Consider the following 19,913-nt stretch of genomic DNA (forward strand, 5'->3'; position numbering starts at 1 on the left):
AACGTGCTGCCTCAGAAGGTAGTGGAGGCCAATTCCCTGGATGCTTTCAAGAAGGAGCTAGATAGGTATCTTATGGATAGGGGAATCAAGGGTTATGGGGACAAGGCAGGAACCAGGTATTGATAGTAGATGATCAGCCATGATCTCAGAATGGCGGTGCAGGCTCGAAGGGCCGAATGGTCTACTTCTGCACCTATTGTCTATTGTCTATTACTGTAATAACAAAGAGTCTCAAAATGTCCTGACGAAGGGTCTCGGCCTGAAACGTCGACTGCACCTCTTCCTACAGATGCTGCTTGGCCTGCTGCGTTCACCAGCAACTTTGATGTGCGTTGCTTGAGTCTCAAAATCCTATTGTTTTGTTTTACAGTTTCATTAATTCCAGCAAAATCTGAACAAGCATAAAGCTCGGCACACCACCATATTCTGAAAAAAATAAAGGCTGAATTCTACCAAACCTAATTTTATGTGGCAGACATTTATAAACTGGTTTCACGTTGTACTGATCTAAAAGTTGCCCCTCTTTCATGAGGCTCTTCCAAAAATTTTTAGAAAGTAAACTCAGTGACTTGATAATAGGGTACAAGATGATAAGAAGCATAGATAGAGACTTTTTCCTTGTACAGAAATAGCTAATACAAGGATGGGGGTGGGGGCGTAACTTTAAGGTGATTGGTGGAAAGTATAGGAGGGGATGTCAGGGGTGAATTCATTAAAGAGAGTGGTGGGTGCGTGGAACGCCCGGCCAGGGGTGGTGGTAGAGGCAGATAAATTAGGGGTATTTGAGAAACTCTTAAGAAAGACACATGGACCAGAGCAAACTGGAGGGAAGGGTAGATTGCTCTTGGAGTACATTAAAAGGTTGGCACATTGTGGGCCAAAGGGCCTGTACTGTGCTGTAATGTTCTATGTTCTAAGCTTATACACCAGTTTTTATGAAATTCCATTTGGGATCCACATGCAAATATCACAGCAGCACTAGCACACCGCACCAGAGGGACTCGTGTTATGCACTTAAACAGAGTACAAAGTCACCTCATGTTTCCATGCAGGTGGAGGCTTACCTTTGCATCGAGTTTGCTACCCAGAAGCGCCTGCAGGAGGAGAGGGATCTGGGCTTCCAAGTGAAGCTTTTGGCAGAGTTCAGTCAACTCCTCCTGATCCAGGTATCCCGTCCCCGTGGCATCGCAGCTGTCAAACACATCCCTCAGCTGGGACACATACTTCTCCTGTTCCACTTCATCCATCCCATAGCACCACCCAGCTGTTGAAGAGTTTACAATAACAGTAAGAATACTGCTTTTAAAAAACAATCAAGAGCAGGTGAGATCATTGAACTCATGCACTGCAACTTCCAGTTCCAAAGTTAGGGAGGAGGAGGAAAATGAGGTTATCAGAAAGGGAAGTTCTCTGGAGCTTTCTGCTGCAGTTTGATCAATTTGGGAGCAGATCTAAAAAAACTTTCCAGTTGACAGTTTCAAACAAATGGCTGCATCACTGCCTGGTACGGGAACTGTACTTCACCCGAACGCAGGACTCTGCAGAGAGTGGTGCGGACAGCCCAGCACATCTGTAGATGTGAACATCCCAATACCCAGGACATTTACAGAGACAGGTGCGTAAAAAGGGGTCGAAGGATCATTGGGGACCCGAGTCACCCCAACAGCAAATTGTACGTCCCCTCTGTGACCTCATGAGCTTCCTCTGTGTTCTCTGGTTTCCTCCTACATTCCAAAGATGTACAGGTTAGAGTTATTGAGCTGTGGGCATGCTATGTTGGTGCCAGAATGTGGTTACACTTGTGGGTAAATAAGGGTTGTAAACATACTCTAAGTTATCAAATGGTCAACATCTGTAAACTGCTCGTCAATTCTGTATAAAAGCAGCATTTCTCTGTTCAAACTTCAGAATGGTTTGGTGGTGGGGCCACACTGTTCTCCTGCACAAGTAAATGAAATGAATAAGTACGAGCTTTTGGAGTTCACTGTATCAGCAATGACACAAGCCTGCCCTTTCAGATGGGATGCCATAAACAACAGCATAAACGGCAAGTCAACATTAACTCAGCTTCTCCCTCCGTTGAGGGTACCTAACAAGTTCCATGTTTCTGGCACTCTTGTTATTGTTCCTATGGGACCATAATTGATCAAGATGATAGAGTAACCTCAGCACCTGGTATGAAGATAAGACAGACAGGTGCGCTGCTTGTGGCGAGAAGGGAACACTTCAACATATTTTGAGTGCACGCAGAGTCAATCTTTCCAGCGGCATGTACACTTGGAGACATAACAACGTCCTCAAAGTTGTAACAGAAGCGGTTGAGCAGAGAGTACTGCAGCACAACTTATCTCATGCCCCATGCTGCACAGAACATCGCATATCATTTGTGAAAGAAGGCTCCAAGTTGAGGGTGTACAGCGCCGGCTCACGATCAAGCATACTTTCTTCAGCCAATGATTGATGTGTCAAGGCTGACCTGGACGGGAAAGGCAGTTTCCCGGAGCAAATAGCTTTCACCATATTGTCTCCAGATATAATCGTATGGTCTGACACCAGTAGAGAAGTGGTTATTGGTGAAATCACAGTCCCCTGGGAAGACAACATCAATAAAGCCCATGAGCGCAAGTTAACCAAGTATGCAGAATTAAGATCAGAGTGCAGAGACAGAGGGTGGAAGTTCTCATGCTATCCATTGGAAGTAGGCTGCCGTGGGTTTATTGCGTTCACTCTCCAGAAGTGGCTGCATGACCTTGGCTTTACTAGAAGAGAGATCAAGGCAACCAGCAGGGCTGTAGCTGAGGCAGCAGACAGAGGATCAGCATGGGTGTGGACCAAGTATGTCCAGAGGGGCAGATAGTCAGATAGTGCATATATATCTTGCAAACCCTTCAGTAGTTGCATAGACACCTGAAGAGCAGACTATCTGTTGGATGGAAGTGACCAACAACTCTGATGGAGGCAGATGCCAAGTTTTTAAGCTCACCAGTGGGAGGTGGTGCTTTAGCACTGCTGGCCCACCACCTCGAGGGAGTCTTGATCATAAGCGGGCCGAAACTCCTGAAGACAGGTGGCAGATCAACTGATGATCCCACTGGTGATAGCACAGGACAGTTAACATCTTAGTCCACGTGTATTCTGTAACTCTAGTTATTTCACTGCATCCAAGAAATGCACTGACCCTCGATAACTTTATAGAACATTAAAGATTCAAAAGATTCAAAGTACATTTATTATCAATGTATGAATTACACAACCTTGAGATTTGCCTGCATACTTGCAGCCACAAAGCAAGAAACCCGAAAGAACCCAATGTAAAAAAGAAAAACCAACCCCCAATGCACAGAGAGGGAAAAAAAACACAAATCATGCAAACAACAGGAGCAGCAGCATTCCGAGCCAAATTGAGCTCGTAGACCCGAATCCCATAAGCAGCCAGAGTAGGCCCAAAGCCTCGGTCTCAAGGTCATCAGATAGCAGGGCAAGCCGCCGCGAAGCTCTGATACACGAAGTGCACAGCAACAGGAGCAGACTCACAGCCTTAGCACTGCGGAGGGAGGAGCGAACATCACAGGAGAGCAAGCGAAAATCAGCCCGCGCCTCGCCTCCGGTCCCAGGACCCTGTCTTTCCAGTCTATCAGGGCCGGCATTTAAATCATCTAAAACACAGGGTCATGCTCTGCCAGGCCCCGCAGCAGGGCCTGGACTTTGCCGCCCAGCCCAAAGCTGTTCTCGACCTCTCCAAGTCGGCTCACACCCGGTTTAGATGGACAAGCACCAAACCTTCTCTGCCTCAACTCCTCTTCGAATCGTTCATTCCAACTCCATCGCCGGAACCGCCTCGAATACGTTGCATCCTGAAACGTCGACTGCGCCTCTTCCTACAGATGCTGCCTGGCCTGCTGCGGTCATCATCAAAGGCTGCTCTCCCTGAAGCCAGCATCATACTGACAGAAAAGCAGTGGCAAATTTGCACACAATTCCCACGATCAGCAATTTCATAATGACTAGTGTGAGGAACAAGGATTAAGTAATTGACTTGGCCATTGGGGAGAACTCTCTTCATTATATAACAACATGGGCTCTTTAATGTTTGCCTGAGGGGTCAGTTTTAGCTCTAAAGCAAGGCTTCCCAACACTTCTTCTGCCACGGACCAGTACCAGTAAGTAAGGGGTCCATGGACCATGGGTTGGGAAACCCTACTCTAATATCTCACACAAAAGACAACACCCCTAACTGTGTTGCACCTTTCAGAACCGATCACAGCAGAGGCCCGAAGATCAGACCCACGATAGACAAATCCTGGGGTCGACACCCAGAGGCCAGTGAAGCTCAAAGGGCAAAGCTGAACAGCAAAGTCTAGAGCCAGGCAAATCAGGAGGTAGAAAACCTCAAAAGCCAAAGACCAAATTCAGCAAGTCTGGACATAGAGGGCGAGTCTGGGCCAGAGACTAGAAGAAGGAGGCCCAGTGTCTACGGGTCTGGGCATCCAGGACAGAGACTGGAAGCTGGAGGCCCAGTGTCTACGGGTCTGGGCATCCAGGACAGAGACTGGAAGCTGGAGGCCCAGTGTCTACGGGTCTGGGCATCCAGGACAGAGACTGGAAGCTGGAGGTGGCCTGCCCTGGGACTGGAGGCCTGTGTGTGTGTGTGCGCGAGGGGATGGGAGGATGGGACAGAGCCAGGGTGCAGGGCTGTGATGAGAATCAGCGTCCGGCGTCGTTGTACATTTTAGCTGAGGCTTGCACAGAAGGCTGCTCCTCCTGCACAGGGGGTTGAGCACCCTATGTCCCTGCGGCTTTAGCGTCATTACTGATGGCCGTGGTGGCATTCACGCCGCTCTGTTTTGCACTGCCCCTATCCCTCATGAGGAATGAGGACCTGGCGTAACTAAAAGATAAAGATCTTTTAAAGAATGGCTTTACTTGTCGTACGTACATTGAAACATACAGTGAAATGCGTTGCTTGCGTCATCGTTTGTGACGTGCTGGGGGCAGCCCGCAAGTGTGGCCGCACTTCTGGAACACTCCTGGCCGCAAGTGTGGCCGCACTTCTGGTATGTTAGTTGGAATGTGGGAGGAAACCAGAGCACCCGGAGGAAACCTACATGGTCACGGGGAGAACGGTACAAATTCCTCACAGGAACCACTACACTACTGTGGCACCAACAATACTTGATTGACTATTATTTTTTACTGTAGTTTTTTGATCCTCTCCTTGGCTGCAATGCGATCCCCAAGCCATTATTTATTCAATACACGTCTAAAGTGATGGTGACAAGTTATTCCACCACAGAGAGATTTCGCAGTTGACTAATCTTATCCTCAGTCACCGTGTGCAGCAGAGGACAGTCGCAGAAAACTGAAAGTCCCAAGCTGATCTTACAAACCCCATTTCCAGAAAAGTTAGGATATTTTCCAAAATGCAATAAAAACAAAAATCTGTGATATGTTAATTCTCGCGAACCTTTATTTAACTGACGAAAGTACAAAGAAAAGATTTTCAATAGTTTTACTGACCAACTTAATTGTATTTTGTAAACATACACAAATTTAGAATTTGATGGCTGCAAATACACTCAACAAAAGTTGGGACAGAGTTAAAATAAGATTGAAAAGTGCACGGAATATTCAAGTAACACCGATTTGGAGGACTACACTTTAAGCAGGTTAATTGGTAGCAGGTGAGGTATCATGACTGAGTGTCCATCAAAGGCTCAGTCTTTGCAAGCAAGGATGGGTCATGGCTCACACCTTTGTGCCAAAATTCGTGAGAGAATTGTTAGTCAGTTCAAAAGGAACATTTCTCAACGCAAGATTGCAGAGAATTCAGAGACATCTCAGTGCGTAAAGGGCAAGGTTGGAAACCACTGTTGAATGCGCGTGATCTTCGACCCCTCAGTGGCACTGCCTAAGAAACCGTCATGCCACTGTGTCAATTATAGCCACCTGGGCTCGGGAGTACTTCGGAAGACCATTGTCACTCAACACAGTCTGTCGCTGCATCCAGAAATGCAACTTGAAACTGTATTACGCAAGGAGGAAGCCATACATCAACTCTATGCTGAAACGCCGGTGAGTTCTCTGGGCCCGAGCTCATCTCAGATGGACCGAAAGACTGTGGAACCGTGTGCTGTGGTCAGATGAGTCCACATTTCAGCTAGTTTTTGGAAAAAATGGGCATCGAGTTCTCCGTGCCAAAGATGAAAACGACCATCCGGATTGTTATCAGCAAAAGGTGCAAAAGCCAGCATCTGTGATGGTACGGGGGGGGGCATCATTGCCCACGGCATGGGTGAGTTGCATGTATGTGAAGGTACCATTGACCCTGAGGTGTATATTAGGATTTTAGAGAGACATATGTTGCCATCAAGGCGACGTCTCTTCCCGGGACGTCCACGCTTATTTCAGCAGGACGATGCCAGACCACATTCTGCACGGGCTACAACAGCGTGGCTTTGTAGACACAGAGTGCGTGTGCTTGACTGGCCTTCTGCCAGTCCAGATCTATCTCCTATTGAAAATGTATGGCGCATCATGAAGAGGAGAATCAGACAACGGAGACCACGGACTGTTGAGCAGCTGAAGTCTTATATCAAGCAAGAATGGACAAAATTTCCAATTGCAAATCTACTACAATTAGTATCCTCGGTTCCAAAACGATTAAAAAGTGTTATTAAAAGGAAAGGTGATGTAACACAATGCCTCTGTCCCAACTTTTGTTGAGTGTGTTGCAGCCATCAAATTCTAAATTTGTGTATGTTTACAAAACACAATTAAGTTGATCAGTAAAACTATTGAAATTCTTTTCTTTGTACTTTTGTCAGTTAAATAAAGGTTCACGTGAATTAACATATCACAGATTTTTATTTTTATTGCATTTTGGAAAATATCCCAACTTTTCTGGAAATGGGGTTTGTACACTGAGGATTGTTTAAGGCCCTGTTTTAAGCAAAACTGAGCCCTTCGTCCAACACAGACCCAGATCTAAACCCAGGACTGAACAACAAAGTTATTTGCCATCTTAAAGGAAAGAGATATCAGGCAATTTTAGCACTTGGCCGCAGACAGTTTGTCAATTCTTCTCTGGCCAACATCATTATATGTTTTGTTAAAGTATAACAGCACCCAACCAGCAAGACCCATTTCCTAGCTAAATGCCACAGCTGTCACACAATTTCTAAAAACCACATACTTTATAGAAAACATTCCACTGTCAGAGTCACAATCACCTTTCAGCTAGGAGAATGGAAATCAACACATACAAAGTTTTGTCCATTAAGTTATAATTGCTAAAAGGAAATTTTTGTTTAAAAAAAAAAATCAAATCAGTTAGTTAAGCCCATCTCTCCTACTGGGGCATAGGCTGCCAACAGCAGCTCGCCGGAGTCCTGTGTCCTGGGCTGGTCTTTCAGGTGTAGCCCATCTGATTGGCATCATCTTTAAGGTCCCATCGCCGGGTGTTCTTTGGCCATCCTCTCTTCTGCTTTCCCTTGAGATTCCATCTAATCGCTTGCCTGGTGATGTTGGTACTTGGCTTAAGGAGCGTGTGCCCTATCCATCCCCATCTTCTTTTCCTTAATTCTACTTTCGCTGCTAGCTGGTGTGTTCTCTGCCATAGATTGGTGTCACTGATGACTCCTGGCCAGAGTCCAGAGGATTTTTCAAGCAGTTATTAATAAAGGTCTGCACTTTCCTAATGGTCGCCTTTGTTGTCCTCCAAGACTCTGCTCTTTACAGAAGAGCTGACTTCATGGTAGGGTTGAACAGCCCGATCTTAGTGCACTAAGATTCTTGGAGAAACTTACATGGGTAAATACACTAGAACTATTTTATATATAGATTTACAGAATGACTTCAGCTTGACCACATTTTACTCGGGACATTCCAGCCCGCCAAGAGCCTGTGTGTCCCGTTCACCAATATCACTTCTGGTTCTGGGTGAACTGTCCACATCGCACGCTAAGAACTGAAGTTCTTTATTACATACACAGACAATGACATAGAAGTAAGCCCTACCGCATCCCTGGACAGAGAATTCCACAGATTCACTACTCTCTGGAAAAAGCAGTTTCAGCTCATTTCTGTCCTAAATTTATTCCCCGGAATCGAGGCCATTTCCCTAGTTCCAGTCTCACCGACCAGGAGAAACCATGTCCTTGCCTCTATCTTATTAATTCCTTTCATCAACACTACCAATTTGCTATTTTGTTCTTTTTTTGCAGTATCTATTTTAATATATTTCTCATTAGAACTTATAGAATGGTGGGTCCATGGAATGCATTTCCACACAGAGAGTGGTGGGTACGTGGAATGCACTGCCAGCGGCAATGGTGTAAGTGGATACAATAGGGTCTTTTAAGAGCCTATTAGATAGGTACACGGAGCTTAGAAAAATAGAGGGCTACGCACTACGGAAATTCCAGGCAGTCTCTAGAGTAGGTTACATGGTCAGCACAACATTGTGGGACAAGGCGCCTGTAATGTGCTGTAGATGTCTATGTTCTATAACCAGATGTTCTTGAGCTGGATGAAAGCTGGCCTAGCTTTGCCGATCCTTGTCTTGACATCGCATCGATGCCACCCTAGCCAAGTAAGTGAAAGCTTCTACATCCTCAAGTGGAGTTCCCTCAAGGGTCAACACAGGTCGAGTTGATCTTGAAGACTTTGGCTTTCCCGTTGTGGATGTTAAAGTCCACTTACACCGATGTGGTTGTTGGGTCTGTTGCTTTTCCCCTGCATCTACTTGTGGGTATGGGACAAGAAAGCTATATCATCAGGTCACAAGAGTCTGCAGGATCCCATTCTTTTTCTGTCCTGTAGGTGTCTTCACGATCCAGTCTATGACCAGAGGAATGGGAAAGGGGACGTCAGACACCCTTGCCGGACTCCTGTCTTCACCTGAAAGCCGTTGGTGAGCTGTCCGCCATGGTTGACTCTGCAAAACATTCCCTCGTACGAATTCTTGATCAGTCTGACCATCTTGCCTGGTACTCCGTAGTGCTACGGCGATTCTCCACAGGGTCTCTCCATCTACGCTGTTGAAGGATTTTCCATAATTGAAAAAGTTGACGTACAGAGGTGAATTCCACTCAAGCGACTGCTCGACTATGATGTATTGTGTGGCTACATGATCTGTTCTTGTGGAAGCTTGCTTGTTCTTCTCTTAGTCTAGTGTTTACAGTATATTGCATCGTCTCTAGTATTATCCTGCAGAAGACTTCTCCTGGGACTGACAAGAGCGTGATGCTTCTGTAGATGGAGTAGTTGCTAAGGTCTCCCTTTTTTGGAATCTTGGCAAGGTAGTCCTCTTTCCAGTCCGTTGGTATTTACTCTTCTTTCCAGATCTTCTAAAAGAGAGGGTGCAGAATCTCTACTGTGGTGTCCAGGTTTGCCCTGAGAACTTCTCCAGGAATGTCATCTGGACTAGCTGCAGTTCTTTAGCACCTTTCTCACTTTCCTGATCTCCTCTCTGGTAGGCTTGTCACAGTTTATAAGACCACAAGACACAGTCTGCTCCACCATTCCATCATGGCTGATCCCGGATCCCACTCAACCCCATACACCTGCCTTCTGGCCATATCCTTTGATGCCCTGACCGATTGGGAAACGATCAACTTCCTCTTTGAATATACCCAGGGACTTGGCCCCCACCGCAGTCTGTGGCAGAACATTCCACAGATTCACATATTAAGTACAAAAGCACTAGTTTTGTGGTAGATGCAATACAGTGAACACAATTTAAATATTTAAATGCCCAATGCAGTCCTCTCATGGTCTGTTGACGTTCCCTCCCCCCTTGAGCTAATAAATTGGTATTTGCCTATGTATAGAATCATCACACTTTTACCTAAAATCCATAACTACTTTGATGACTCAGCAATAGTTGGGTGTATAAAGGGAAGACAGGAGGATGAATACAGGGCTCTGGTGGAGGACTTTATCAAATAGTGCAAGCCAAATCATCTGCAGCTCAACATCAGTGAGACAGAGGAGATACTAGACTTTAGGAAGGCTACACCTGCACTGATCCCTGTTACTATTGATGGCGAGGACCTACAAGTACCTGGGGATGCATCTGGTGGGATGCATCTGGTTGACAGATTTGAGTGGAGCACCAACACAGAGGCCGTGTACAAGCAGGGCCAGAGCCTCCTCTATTTCCTGAGGAGACCGAGGTCCTTTGGAGTATGCAGGCCTCTCCTTCACATGTTCTACCAGTCTGTTGTCACCAATACAACCTTCTGTGTGGTGGTGTGCTGGGGCAATGGCATCAACACGGGTGATGCCAACAGGCTCAATAAACTGATTAGAAAGGCTGTCGTTGTTATAGGAGTCAAACTGGACACACTGGGGGCTGGGTTAGAACAAAGAACCCTATGGAAAATCCTGGCAATTCTGGACTATGTTTCTCACCCTCTGCATGCTACCTTGGCTGAACAGAGGAGCACTTTTAGTAACAGACTAAGACAACTGTGCTGCTCCAAAGAGCACTATATGAGGTCATTTTTATCCTCGACCATTAGGCTCTATAATGAGTCAACCTATAGACGGGGAAGTGATGACCCCCTCCTGTTAGACTGTCTGAGGTAACTTATCTTTTATTCTTTCTTACTTCTCTTCTAAAATTTGTATATCTGTACACCTGTAATGATATAGGTGTAATTTCTTCTGGGATCAATAAAGTACCTAAGATTTCAAAAATACCAAAGTCCAAAGTAAATTTATTATCAAAGTACATATATGTCACCGTATACGATTTTGAGATTCATTTTCTTGCAGGCATTCACAATAAAACAGAGAAATACAATGGAGACAATGAAAAACTATACACAAAGACTGCCAAACAGCAAATCTGCAAAAGACAAACTATGCAAATGCAAAATTACTGAGAATTTGTGTTGTAGAGTCTTTGAAAGTTCATTCATAAATTGTAGAATGGGTCTGGAGTTGAGGTGAGTGAAGTTATCCATGCTGATTCAGGACCCTGGTGGTTGAAGAGTAATGACTTGCTGGTAAGCATGGAAGAAATTCTTTGTGGTAGGATACATAAAACTGTGGCTTAAATTTGTATAACACTTTTAATGCAGTCAGATATCTTGAGCCTGTTCACTAGGGTGTTATCAGTCGGAATATCATAAAGGAGGTATTTATTACAACAGGTGACCAAAAGCTTGGCGCAAGGTTTTAATGAGGATTTCGAATGGAAGAGAGCTGTTGAGAAAGAATGATTGGGAGTGGGCTTAGGACATCAGCAACTCGATGAGAGAGTGGCTACAATCAGAAACTGCAAGATGCCATAATCTATATTACACAGAAAAAAATTCCTGTCCATCACTCGACTATGTCAAAAGAGACAAGGTCAATGGTATCACAACCACCCTCAGAAGTGTGTCCATTGGAGTGAAGGAGGATGAGAGGCTTACAAGGGGAGGAGAGGCATAGATTGGGCGGACAGCCAGAGACAATTTTCCCAGGGCAGAAATGACTAATAGAAGGGGCATAGTTTTAAGGTGATAGGAGCAAAGTATGGCAGGACATACAACGTAGATCAGCACAGCACAGTACAGGCCCTTCACCCCATGATGATGTGCTGACCCAACTAAAACTACTCCACTATCAATCTAACCCTACCCTCCTACATAGCCCAGAACCTTCCGTTTTTCTTATATCACTGTATCTATCCAAAAGTCTCTTAACCCAAAAACAGTTACTTTTCCCCAAGCAGTAAGCTAAGGAAGTAGTAACTGTTTTTGAGTTAAGAGACTCTTCGATAGACACAGGGATCAACAGCTCCACCCCACCACACCCCCCACTACTTTATCATGTCATGTCAGTCACCTTACCTACAGCACTCCTGTGCCTACCAGCACTTTATGGACATACAATGTATACAAGCTATCTTACACAGTTACACAGTATTTATTGTGTTTTTTTAAATTATTTTGTTCTTTATCTTATTCTGTGTTTTTTTGATGCATCTGATCTGGAGTAACAATTATTTCATTCTCCTTTACACTTGTGTACTGGGAATGACATTAAACAACCTTGAAAATTAAATTTCCCTAATGTACCTGCCTCACCACTGCTGGTGGCTCTGTGTAAAACACCTATACACTGGAATTTAGAAGGATGAGAGGGGATCTGATTGAAACATATAAGATTATTAAGGGGTTGGACACACTACAGGCAGGAAACATGTTCCCGATGTTGGGGGAGTCCAGAACCAGAGGCCACAGTTTAAGAATGAGGGGTAGACCATTTAGGACAGAGTTGAGGAAAAACTTTTCACACAGAGGGTTGTGGTTCTGTGGAATGCTCTGCCTCAGAAGGCAGTGGAGGCCAATTCTCTGGATTCTTTCAAGAAAGAGTTAGATAGAGCTCTTAAAGATAGCGGAATGAAGGGATATGGGGAGAAGGCAGGAAAAGGGTACTGATTGTGGATGATCAGCCATGATCACAGTGAATGGTGGTGCTGGCTCGAAGGGCTGAATGGCCTACTCCTGCACCTCTTGTCTACTTCTGACACCTCCCCTACAATTTCCTCCCCACACGGATGTCCCCTGGTATTGAGAGCTGTTCAAGAGGCAGACCCAATGAAAGGCAAAATACATGCAGAAAGCAATGCACACAGACTGCAAATCTACTTTCACTGGTGAAAATGCAAAATAACATGAGTATTAGCATGTGCTGAAAATGTGGTGTAGTAGATGGCAGTTCGCTTAAGGTACAGGTTTACAATCCATTTCTAAAAACATCAGTGTATACTGTATCTGTGTTGGTCTTAGCAGGTCAGGCAGTATCTGTGGAGAGGAATAATTAGACGTCATTTCATGCCAAGACTCTTCATCAGTGCTTAAGTTTGTCCAGCATTTTGTGTGGGTCATTCTGGATTTCCAACATCTGCAGAATCTCGTGTCTGCGTCAGTCTTGCCTGGAAGCTATGCAGCTCTCTCACTGGTTTCTGAATCTCTGTTAAGTTTTAACTTTAGGGAAGAATCAAGTAAATTGAAGATTACTGGTGGTTTTTACAGAGAGAGGTTCCTTTTACACAGCGAGTGGTGGGTGTGTGGAATGCATAGCCGGGCTGGTGGTAGGGACACGCAAGAGATTCTTAGATAGGAACATGGATGATAGGAAAATGGAGGGTTATGTTGGAGGGAAGGGTTATACTGATCTTAGACAGATACAGTAGGTTAAAATTCAGCACAACATCGTGGGCTGGAGGGACTGGCACTATCCTGCAATGTTCTGTTTTAACTGAATTCTCTCCTTTTCTCTGACAAAAAATGACCGATATCATTAAAGAAAAGGACTTGGGTGCTCCAAGGCTGCATAAGCAAGACACACATTCTGGACGTGGGTTTAATTATTGCCTGTGGGACAAGTTTCCTTCTGCATTTTCTACATTCCAACAGTGAGTACAACTGAAAGCCGCCTCACGGCTGAGATACTGCGGGGCAGGGAAAGGCATCAGAGAACTGGGATTATTTCCTCTCCTTTGGCTTTGAGTGAAGTGTTTTTAGACATAATCTCTGCAGCTGCTTCACAGGAACTGACAGCTCTGTTTTTAGTTTGCCACTGCGTCACACTTCTTGTGTCAATCAATACTTTTAATCTTTGCCTGTGCATCAGGCAACTTTCCCCCTTTCCATAGCCTCTGCCTGACATCTGCTATCGCTGGCTGAGAGCACCAATCCATTCTGCTTTCTTGACAAATGATTGTCAAAACCAGCATAGCCAGAGAGACCCAAGTCCATCCTTGAACAATATTCTTATACTTGCCTCAGATGTGGGGAGCATAACACAGTAATCGTGAGCACAAGAGATTCTGCAGATGCTGGAAATCCAGAATAACACACACACACACAGTGCCAGAGGAACTCAGTAGGTCAGGCAGCATGTATGGAAAGGAATAAACAGCTGACATTTCAGGCCAAGACCCTTCATCAGGACAGTAATCATGAGGTGACCTGTTCGGGCTGACCGGAAGTACACTGAGAGCGGTAAGCGTAAAGGAGTTGGGTGCTTACTGTTCTGGTTAACAACAGACGGTGCAATCCTGGTCATATTACGATCGAGGAACGTGTTTGTAGTCTGGATATTGAACTTTTTGCTGTTGGACTCCGGCTGTATTCCACCGAGATACAACACTGGGCGTCAACGGAGGTTGTTCCTGCCTGTGGCCATCGAACTTTGCAGTTCCTCCCGTGGAGGGTCAGACACACTGAGCCAATAGGCTGGTCCTGGACTTATTTCCATCTGGCATAGTTTGCATATTGTTGCTTGATTGTTTGTGGGTTTTGAATTGCTATATTTATGCTCTATTCTTGGTTGGTGCAGCTGTAAGGAAACCCAATTTCCCTCGGGATCAATAAAGTATGTCTATCTATCTACCTACTTGCAATCACTCAGGTCGAGTATGAGGTTCTCCTAAGGGGCTGTCTATTGGCAAATCCAGGATCCATAGTGTGGGCAAGAGTGGGTGGTTGTGGTTCGTGGTGGGGCCTTTTAATTGTTCAGACTCTCCCTTCATAGCTGCCACTCCTTCCCTGAGGCACAGCGAAGGCCGCTCTCAGATAGCTCAGTTCCCTCTTGAACAGATTTCCTCCAGGAAATTGAGTGCTGTGCCTTCCCAGTTTTCAGCCACAATGCTGAGTTTCTTCAGGCTGATTCTGAAGTTATCTCTGAAGTGTTCCCTTTGCCCACCAAGGGCTCCCTGACCTTCCTTCAACTGGGAGTAAAGCATCCGTTTGGGGAGATGCGAGTTAGGATTCTGAATCGCATGACCAATTGGTGCTAGTATGACTTCATCTTAATCACGAAACATAGTACATCTTAGGTCAACGTTATCTGGGCTTGGTTACATCAGATAACTAAGCACAGGAAGGAACAATAACATCATTCGGCTACACAGGGTCTCGTGTAATATTATTGCCTGCCGCACGACTCCAGTGACCTGGACTGCATCTGTGCTGTCTTCAGGCGTGTCTGTGTGGGAGTTTGAACTTCTATCCCCTCTGGTTGCAAGGGTTTCCCCAGGATGCTCCCGTTTCTTCCCACATCCCTTAGACATGCTGCCTGTGGGTTAAGCGTCCACCATAAAATATCCCTCGGGGGAAGTAGGCAACAGAAGAATCAGGAAAGTTAAAGGGAACCGGGGAGGAGTTGGATCAAGGGGATTGTTCTGAAGCCAAGCACAGATCCCTGGGCTGACTCACCTCCTCCTAAGTTGCAAAGAAGCTGCCGGCATGCCAAAACAAAAAGGAGACATTAAAACAAGCCACAGGAGGCATTGTCACAGATGCAACTGAAGGAGTATCTCAAATGAGGGTTGCAAGGTTTAACAGAAAGGATTCCAATGCTGTAAAAGGCAAAAATACCAACGATGAGTGGGGGGATGGGGGCACAAAATATGTCATTCAGGACTAAAGTCAGTTGTATATCTGCCAGAGATAAGAACTGACCACAGTCAAGACTGCTGAGCAGTTGGAACTTAAGGAGGAGACTTCTACACATTGAATAAATTTAAGTTTAATTCCATATTTCTGATGCCAATCAGAAACACTGTAGTCCCATTTATTCTTCATTGACATTATGAAACAATACAAAATACAAAGAACTAGCTGAGTATCTTTCAGCTTGCTATTTGTCAACTAACAATATGGTAACTGCATGCTGTTACACCGGCAAGTCCGTCTAGTCATTATATCAGGACGACAGAAAAAAAACATTTTATTAATAACCCCGTTTGCAAATAATCGACCAGTTCTTGTGTAGTTTCTGAAATTTCCAAAGAATCTTCGGTCATGTGCCAAGATTCGCCGTTATTATCCAGGTCTTTGTATGATATTTTTGCCTGAGGTTTTATTTTCTGTAAAAGAAACATGCAGAGTCTTGTACATTCTTGCCAGCATTACTACTGATTGTGATTAGGAAGTCAAAGCCAGCAGATAGAGTTGTGGACGTTTCTTAATATATATACTTAGATCAAGATATCCTACATGTTGTTCGTACACTCCGACGAGCCCCGATACACACAGAGGACACCAAAATAGGAAAAATAAGAAAAGGGTATTTTTAAAAAAAATTGATTCAGAAAAATATAGAGTCAAAATTAATCACGACCTCAGGAGAGTGGTGTACTTTACGCACAGTGAATGCAAACTTCATTCAAACTTCAATTTAAAAAAAGCCGCTGACAAGTAAGAGAAACGTAATTTGTGGCATGCCGGGCGGGAGATCGTAAATTTTACTAGCATGTCAGCACAGCAATGCTTGTGCACTGTGTAACGAGAACTATTTTTGCAAGACTTGACAACTTCGAGATACAGTGCACTTATTACCTTCAGATGTATAGAGAGTTGCTGGGACCACAAGCACAAACGGGGTTGCAAGCACACGGGTTGATGAAGACACGTTTCTCCCTAAATGTATTAGTAGTTTCCCCTTGCCTCGAAATACTTGCGGCATTTAGCAGAAATGCCAACTATTCCAGCAGCAGGAGCAGGAGACATAAATTATTCTCAAGAGACTAATTTGAAAAAACTAAGTATATTTATACTCCCGCGTGTGATTAAACGTTATGTAGTTTCAAGGAGCATACCGAAGTTACAGTAATAGTTCAAAAAACACATCAAATAGCGCTTTTAATCTCACACAAATTACTGGGGTCCGGAGGACAACGGGGATGGCTACGTTACTCTTCGTTGAAAATAGACGGATGCGTTGGGAAGGTAGAGATGAGAGATCTGTTTATTATTGGGATTTCCCAATCTATATCGTCGCGGCCCTTGCACGGTAGCCGTTTAACTGCACTGCCCGACAGTGAAAAAGTTCATCGTTTTCTTCCATCTCGAGGTGGTAATAGAAAGCACAGATAAAAATAAATGCCTGCCGCCACAGAGCAAGTGCCGTGCATTAAACAAATGGAGTGCAAGGGCCTCAGCGAGGTAGATTCATGATCAAAACTGTCTCTTGTGGGCGGCTGCGAAGCACTAGGAAAACTGGCCCAATAGCGTACCGAGAGTTTAGCTTAGAACAAGTCACAACAACCCCGTCTCCTTCTTGACCGGATCCCTGACTCATCCCAACAAACCCAAGCGCCACAACGCGTTCCGCAGACGGATCAATACGGCACGGCATCGCCCGCCATTGGAACCCCATTGAAGGGAAAGACGCAGGGGATCGGTGAGGTACGTCTACCTTCAAAATATAAAGCCCAGCTGGAACAGAAAAAAAATGTACTTTTCAAAAAGTCTAAGATTTAGAACCCAAATCTCATACAAAACAATGAGCACTAAAAACCTCTTTAAGTCACGACTTCTTTTATGGCAGCGTGGACAACGCTTCACCATGGGAACCAAACCAACTCTCTCCAAGTAGAGTCGGGCAATTAATTTTTTAAAGTGCACGCGGAAGCAGAATTAAATTTAAACTTTTTTAAAAAAGTATGATTAAATTTAAATTACCTTTCTCCCACTTCACCGTCGCTCTTTCATGTCTCCCGACTCGCTTGCATGCGGGCTTTCTTCGCGCACCGCTTTGTTACAATGTAGCGGCTGAGTGCTGCGCTTCACCATTCAATCAAACCGAGGTTGTTACCTCTGAACTCCCAGCAAGTCGAAACCACTTCGCTGGTCTTCCCACCGGCTTCTCCTTCTCCTCCTCCTCCTCCTCCTCCTCCTCCCCCTCCCCCTCCTCCTCCTCCTCCTCCTCCTCCTCCTCCTCCTCCTCCTCCTCCTCCTCCTCCTCCTCCTCCTCCTCCTCCTCCTCCTCCTCCTCCTCCTCCTCCTCCTCCTCCTCCTCCTCCTCCTCCTCCTCCTCCTCCTCCTCCTCCTCCTCCTCCTCCTCCTCCTCCTCCTCCTCCTCCTCCTCCTCCTCCTCCTCCTCCTCCTCCTCCTCCTCCTCCTCCTCCTCCTCCTCCTCCTCCTCCTCCTCCTCCTCCTCCTCCTCCTCCTCCTCCTCCTCCTCCTCCTCCTCCTCCTCCTCCTCCTCCTCCTCCTCCTCCTCCTCCTCCACCACCGCAGAAACCAGACGTGTCCCCTACAGCCATCCTCCTTAAACTATCCGTTCTTGATTGCAGCCCCTGCTGGCGCGGAGGAACAATTCTTGCCAATGTCTTGATACTTAACGTGAGAATGTAACTATGGTTTTCAATATTTGGCATTAGCTTTCATGAATGAGTGGAATGCAATTATTTTCATTCAATTGAGACATTAAATTAGGGCCCTATCCGCTACTATAATGATATTAATGTAAATTAATTTACATGTGAAATTGTTAACTTACACTCAACTTCGACTGTCTCTGATGGTCAGAAACTTATAGGAACAGAGACAAAGGGCTTTGACAATAAGAACTGTCCAAAAGCCGCTAGGGCTATTCAGAACAGGCATCGGGATGCAGTTCCTGAGGCCTTGTCTATGCTGATAGGCTTGTCCACAATGGCTAGACCATAAGACGTAGGAGCATAATGCCTAGACCATAGGACTTAAAAACAGAATTAGGCTATTCAGGCCGTTGAGCCTGCCCCACCATTCCATCATGGCTGATTTATTATATATCTCAACCCCACTGTCCTGTCTTCTCCCTGAGGGTTTTGACTTGCCCAGCGGACTCTCAGAGATCAACAGACTTGGGGCTCCGGACATCGGATTCGGCCTCGTGCCTCAATCGTCGGCATCGATCCCAGGGCCCGCACGTCCGGTTGAATGACAAGAAACTTGAACTTGATCTGCATCTCAGAATTTTAAAAGAGGTGTCTGTGGAGATGGTGGATACACTGGCTGTCACTTTACAAAATTCCATAGACTCACAAGTGGAATGTAGCAAATCTAACACCACTATTTAAGAAAGGAAGAAGAGGGGAAACAGGGAACCATGGCCAGTAATCCAGACATCAGTAATAGGAAAAATGCTGGTAACTTTAAAGAAGGGGTACTGGTTTCTTGGGAAATGCGGTCAGGCAGAATCCATGTGGGAGGGAAATGGGGTCAGATACTTTGCAGTGTTCGTTTTAGCTCCAGCGCTCCAGCTTTAGTGGCCATAATGTGTTTGGAGTGAGTTAGAATGGGGACCTGAGGTCTTGGCTCAAGAGTCATTGAAGTACAACATAGAAACAGGCCCTTTGGCCCATCTAGGGAGGGAGAGAAAAGAGATGGGGAGTGGCATTACTGTTCGGGCATGGTATCACAGTTGCAGAAAGGGAGAACATCTCGAATGGATCGTCGAATGAGTCAGTGTGGACGGCTGACAAATGGGAAAGGGAGCAACCACTCTATTTGGGAATATTCCACAGAACTCCAACAGAAACACTGAGGAACAGATTTTGGAGAAATAGCAGGCTGTTGCCATGGGTAATGTCAGCTTCCCTAATGGCACCTCCTTAGTCAGAAGTTTTAGGTGGGGCAGAATTTGTTAGCTGTGTCCAGGAAGGATTCCTGACACAATATGTAGACAGGCTGTCTGGAGGAGAGGCCATATTGGATCTGGTGCTCAGCAATGAACCTGGTCAGGTGACAGATGACAGATGACAGTGGGTGAACAGCTCGGAGACTGTGGCCACAGTTGTTCAGGGATAGATACAGATGGCATTTAATTGGGAAAGGGTGAAATATGATGCTATTAGGCAGGAATTGGGAACTACACTCATTTGGTGCCTCTTTTATCTCGTTAGTCATTGCATTTGCACAGTTTATTGTCCTGTTCATTGATCCTGTTTACAATTACTATTCTGTAGATTTGCTAAGTATGCCTGCTGAAGTTGCACTTTTATCCCCCCAGGTCAGAAATGGCTAATACAAGGGAGCATAATTTTAAGGTGATCGTTGGATAGCATAGGGAGGATGTCAGAGGCAGGTTTGTTTTACATGGAGTGGTTAGGGATGGAACACACTGTCAGGGATGGCGATAGA

At 45.4% G+C, this 19,913-nt stretch overlaps 1 protein-coding gene across 3 annotated transcripts in view; it reads right to left on the reverse strand.

The window, feature by feature from the left end:
• ninl (ninein-like) overlaps positions 1-17,621 on the reverse strand; it is a 105,694-nt gene extending 88,073 nt beyond the window's left edge. For all 3 annotated transcript variants that reach the window (XM_072265671.1, XM_072265672.1, XM_072265670.1), the window contains exons 1-2: positions 17,469-17,621; positions 1,065-1,264 (exon numbers count right to left, since the gene is read on the reverse strand). In XM_072265671.1, the coding sequence (XP_072121772.1) occupies positions 1,065-1,247 (183 nt within the window). In that variant the 5' untranslated portion in view covers positions 1,248-1,264; positions 17,469-17,621. The remainder of the gene's footprint in view (positions 1-1,064; positions 1,265-17,468) is intronic.
• Between the last annotated feature and the right edge of the window lie 2,292 nt (positions 17,622-19,913).

This window comes from Mobula birostris, chromosome 8 (assembly GCF_030028105.1).
Source record: "Mobula birostris isolate sMobBir1 chromosome 8, sMobBir1.hap1, whole genome shotgun sequence".
Classification (NCBI taxonomy): Eukaryota; Metazoa; Chordata; class Chondrichthyes; order Myliobatiformes; family Myliobatidae; genus Mobula; species Mobula birostris.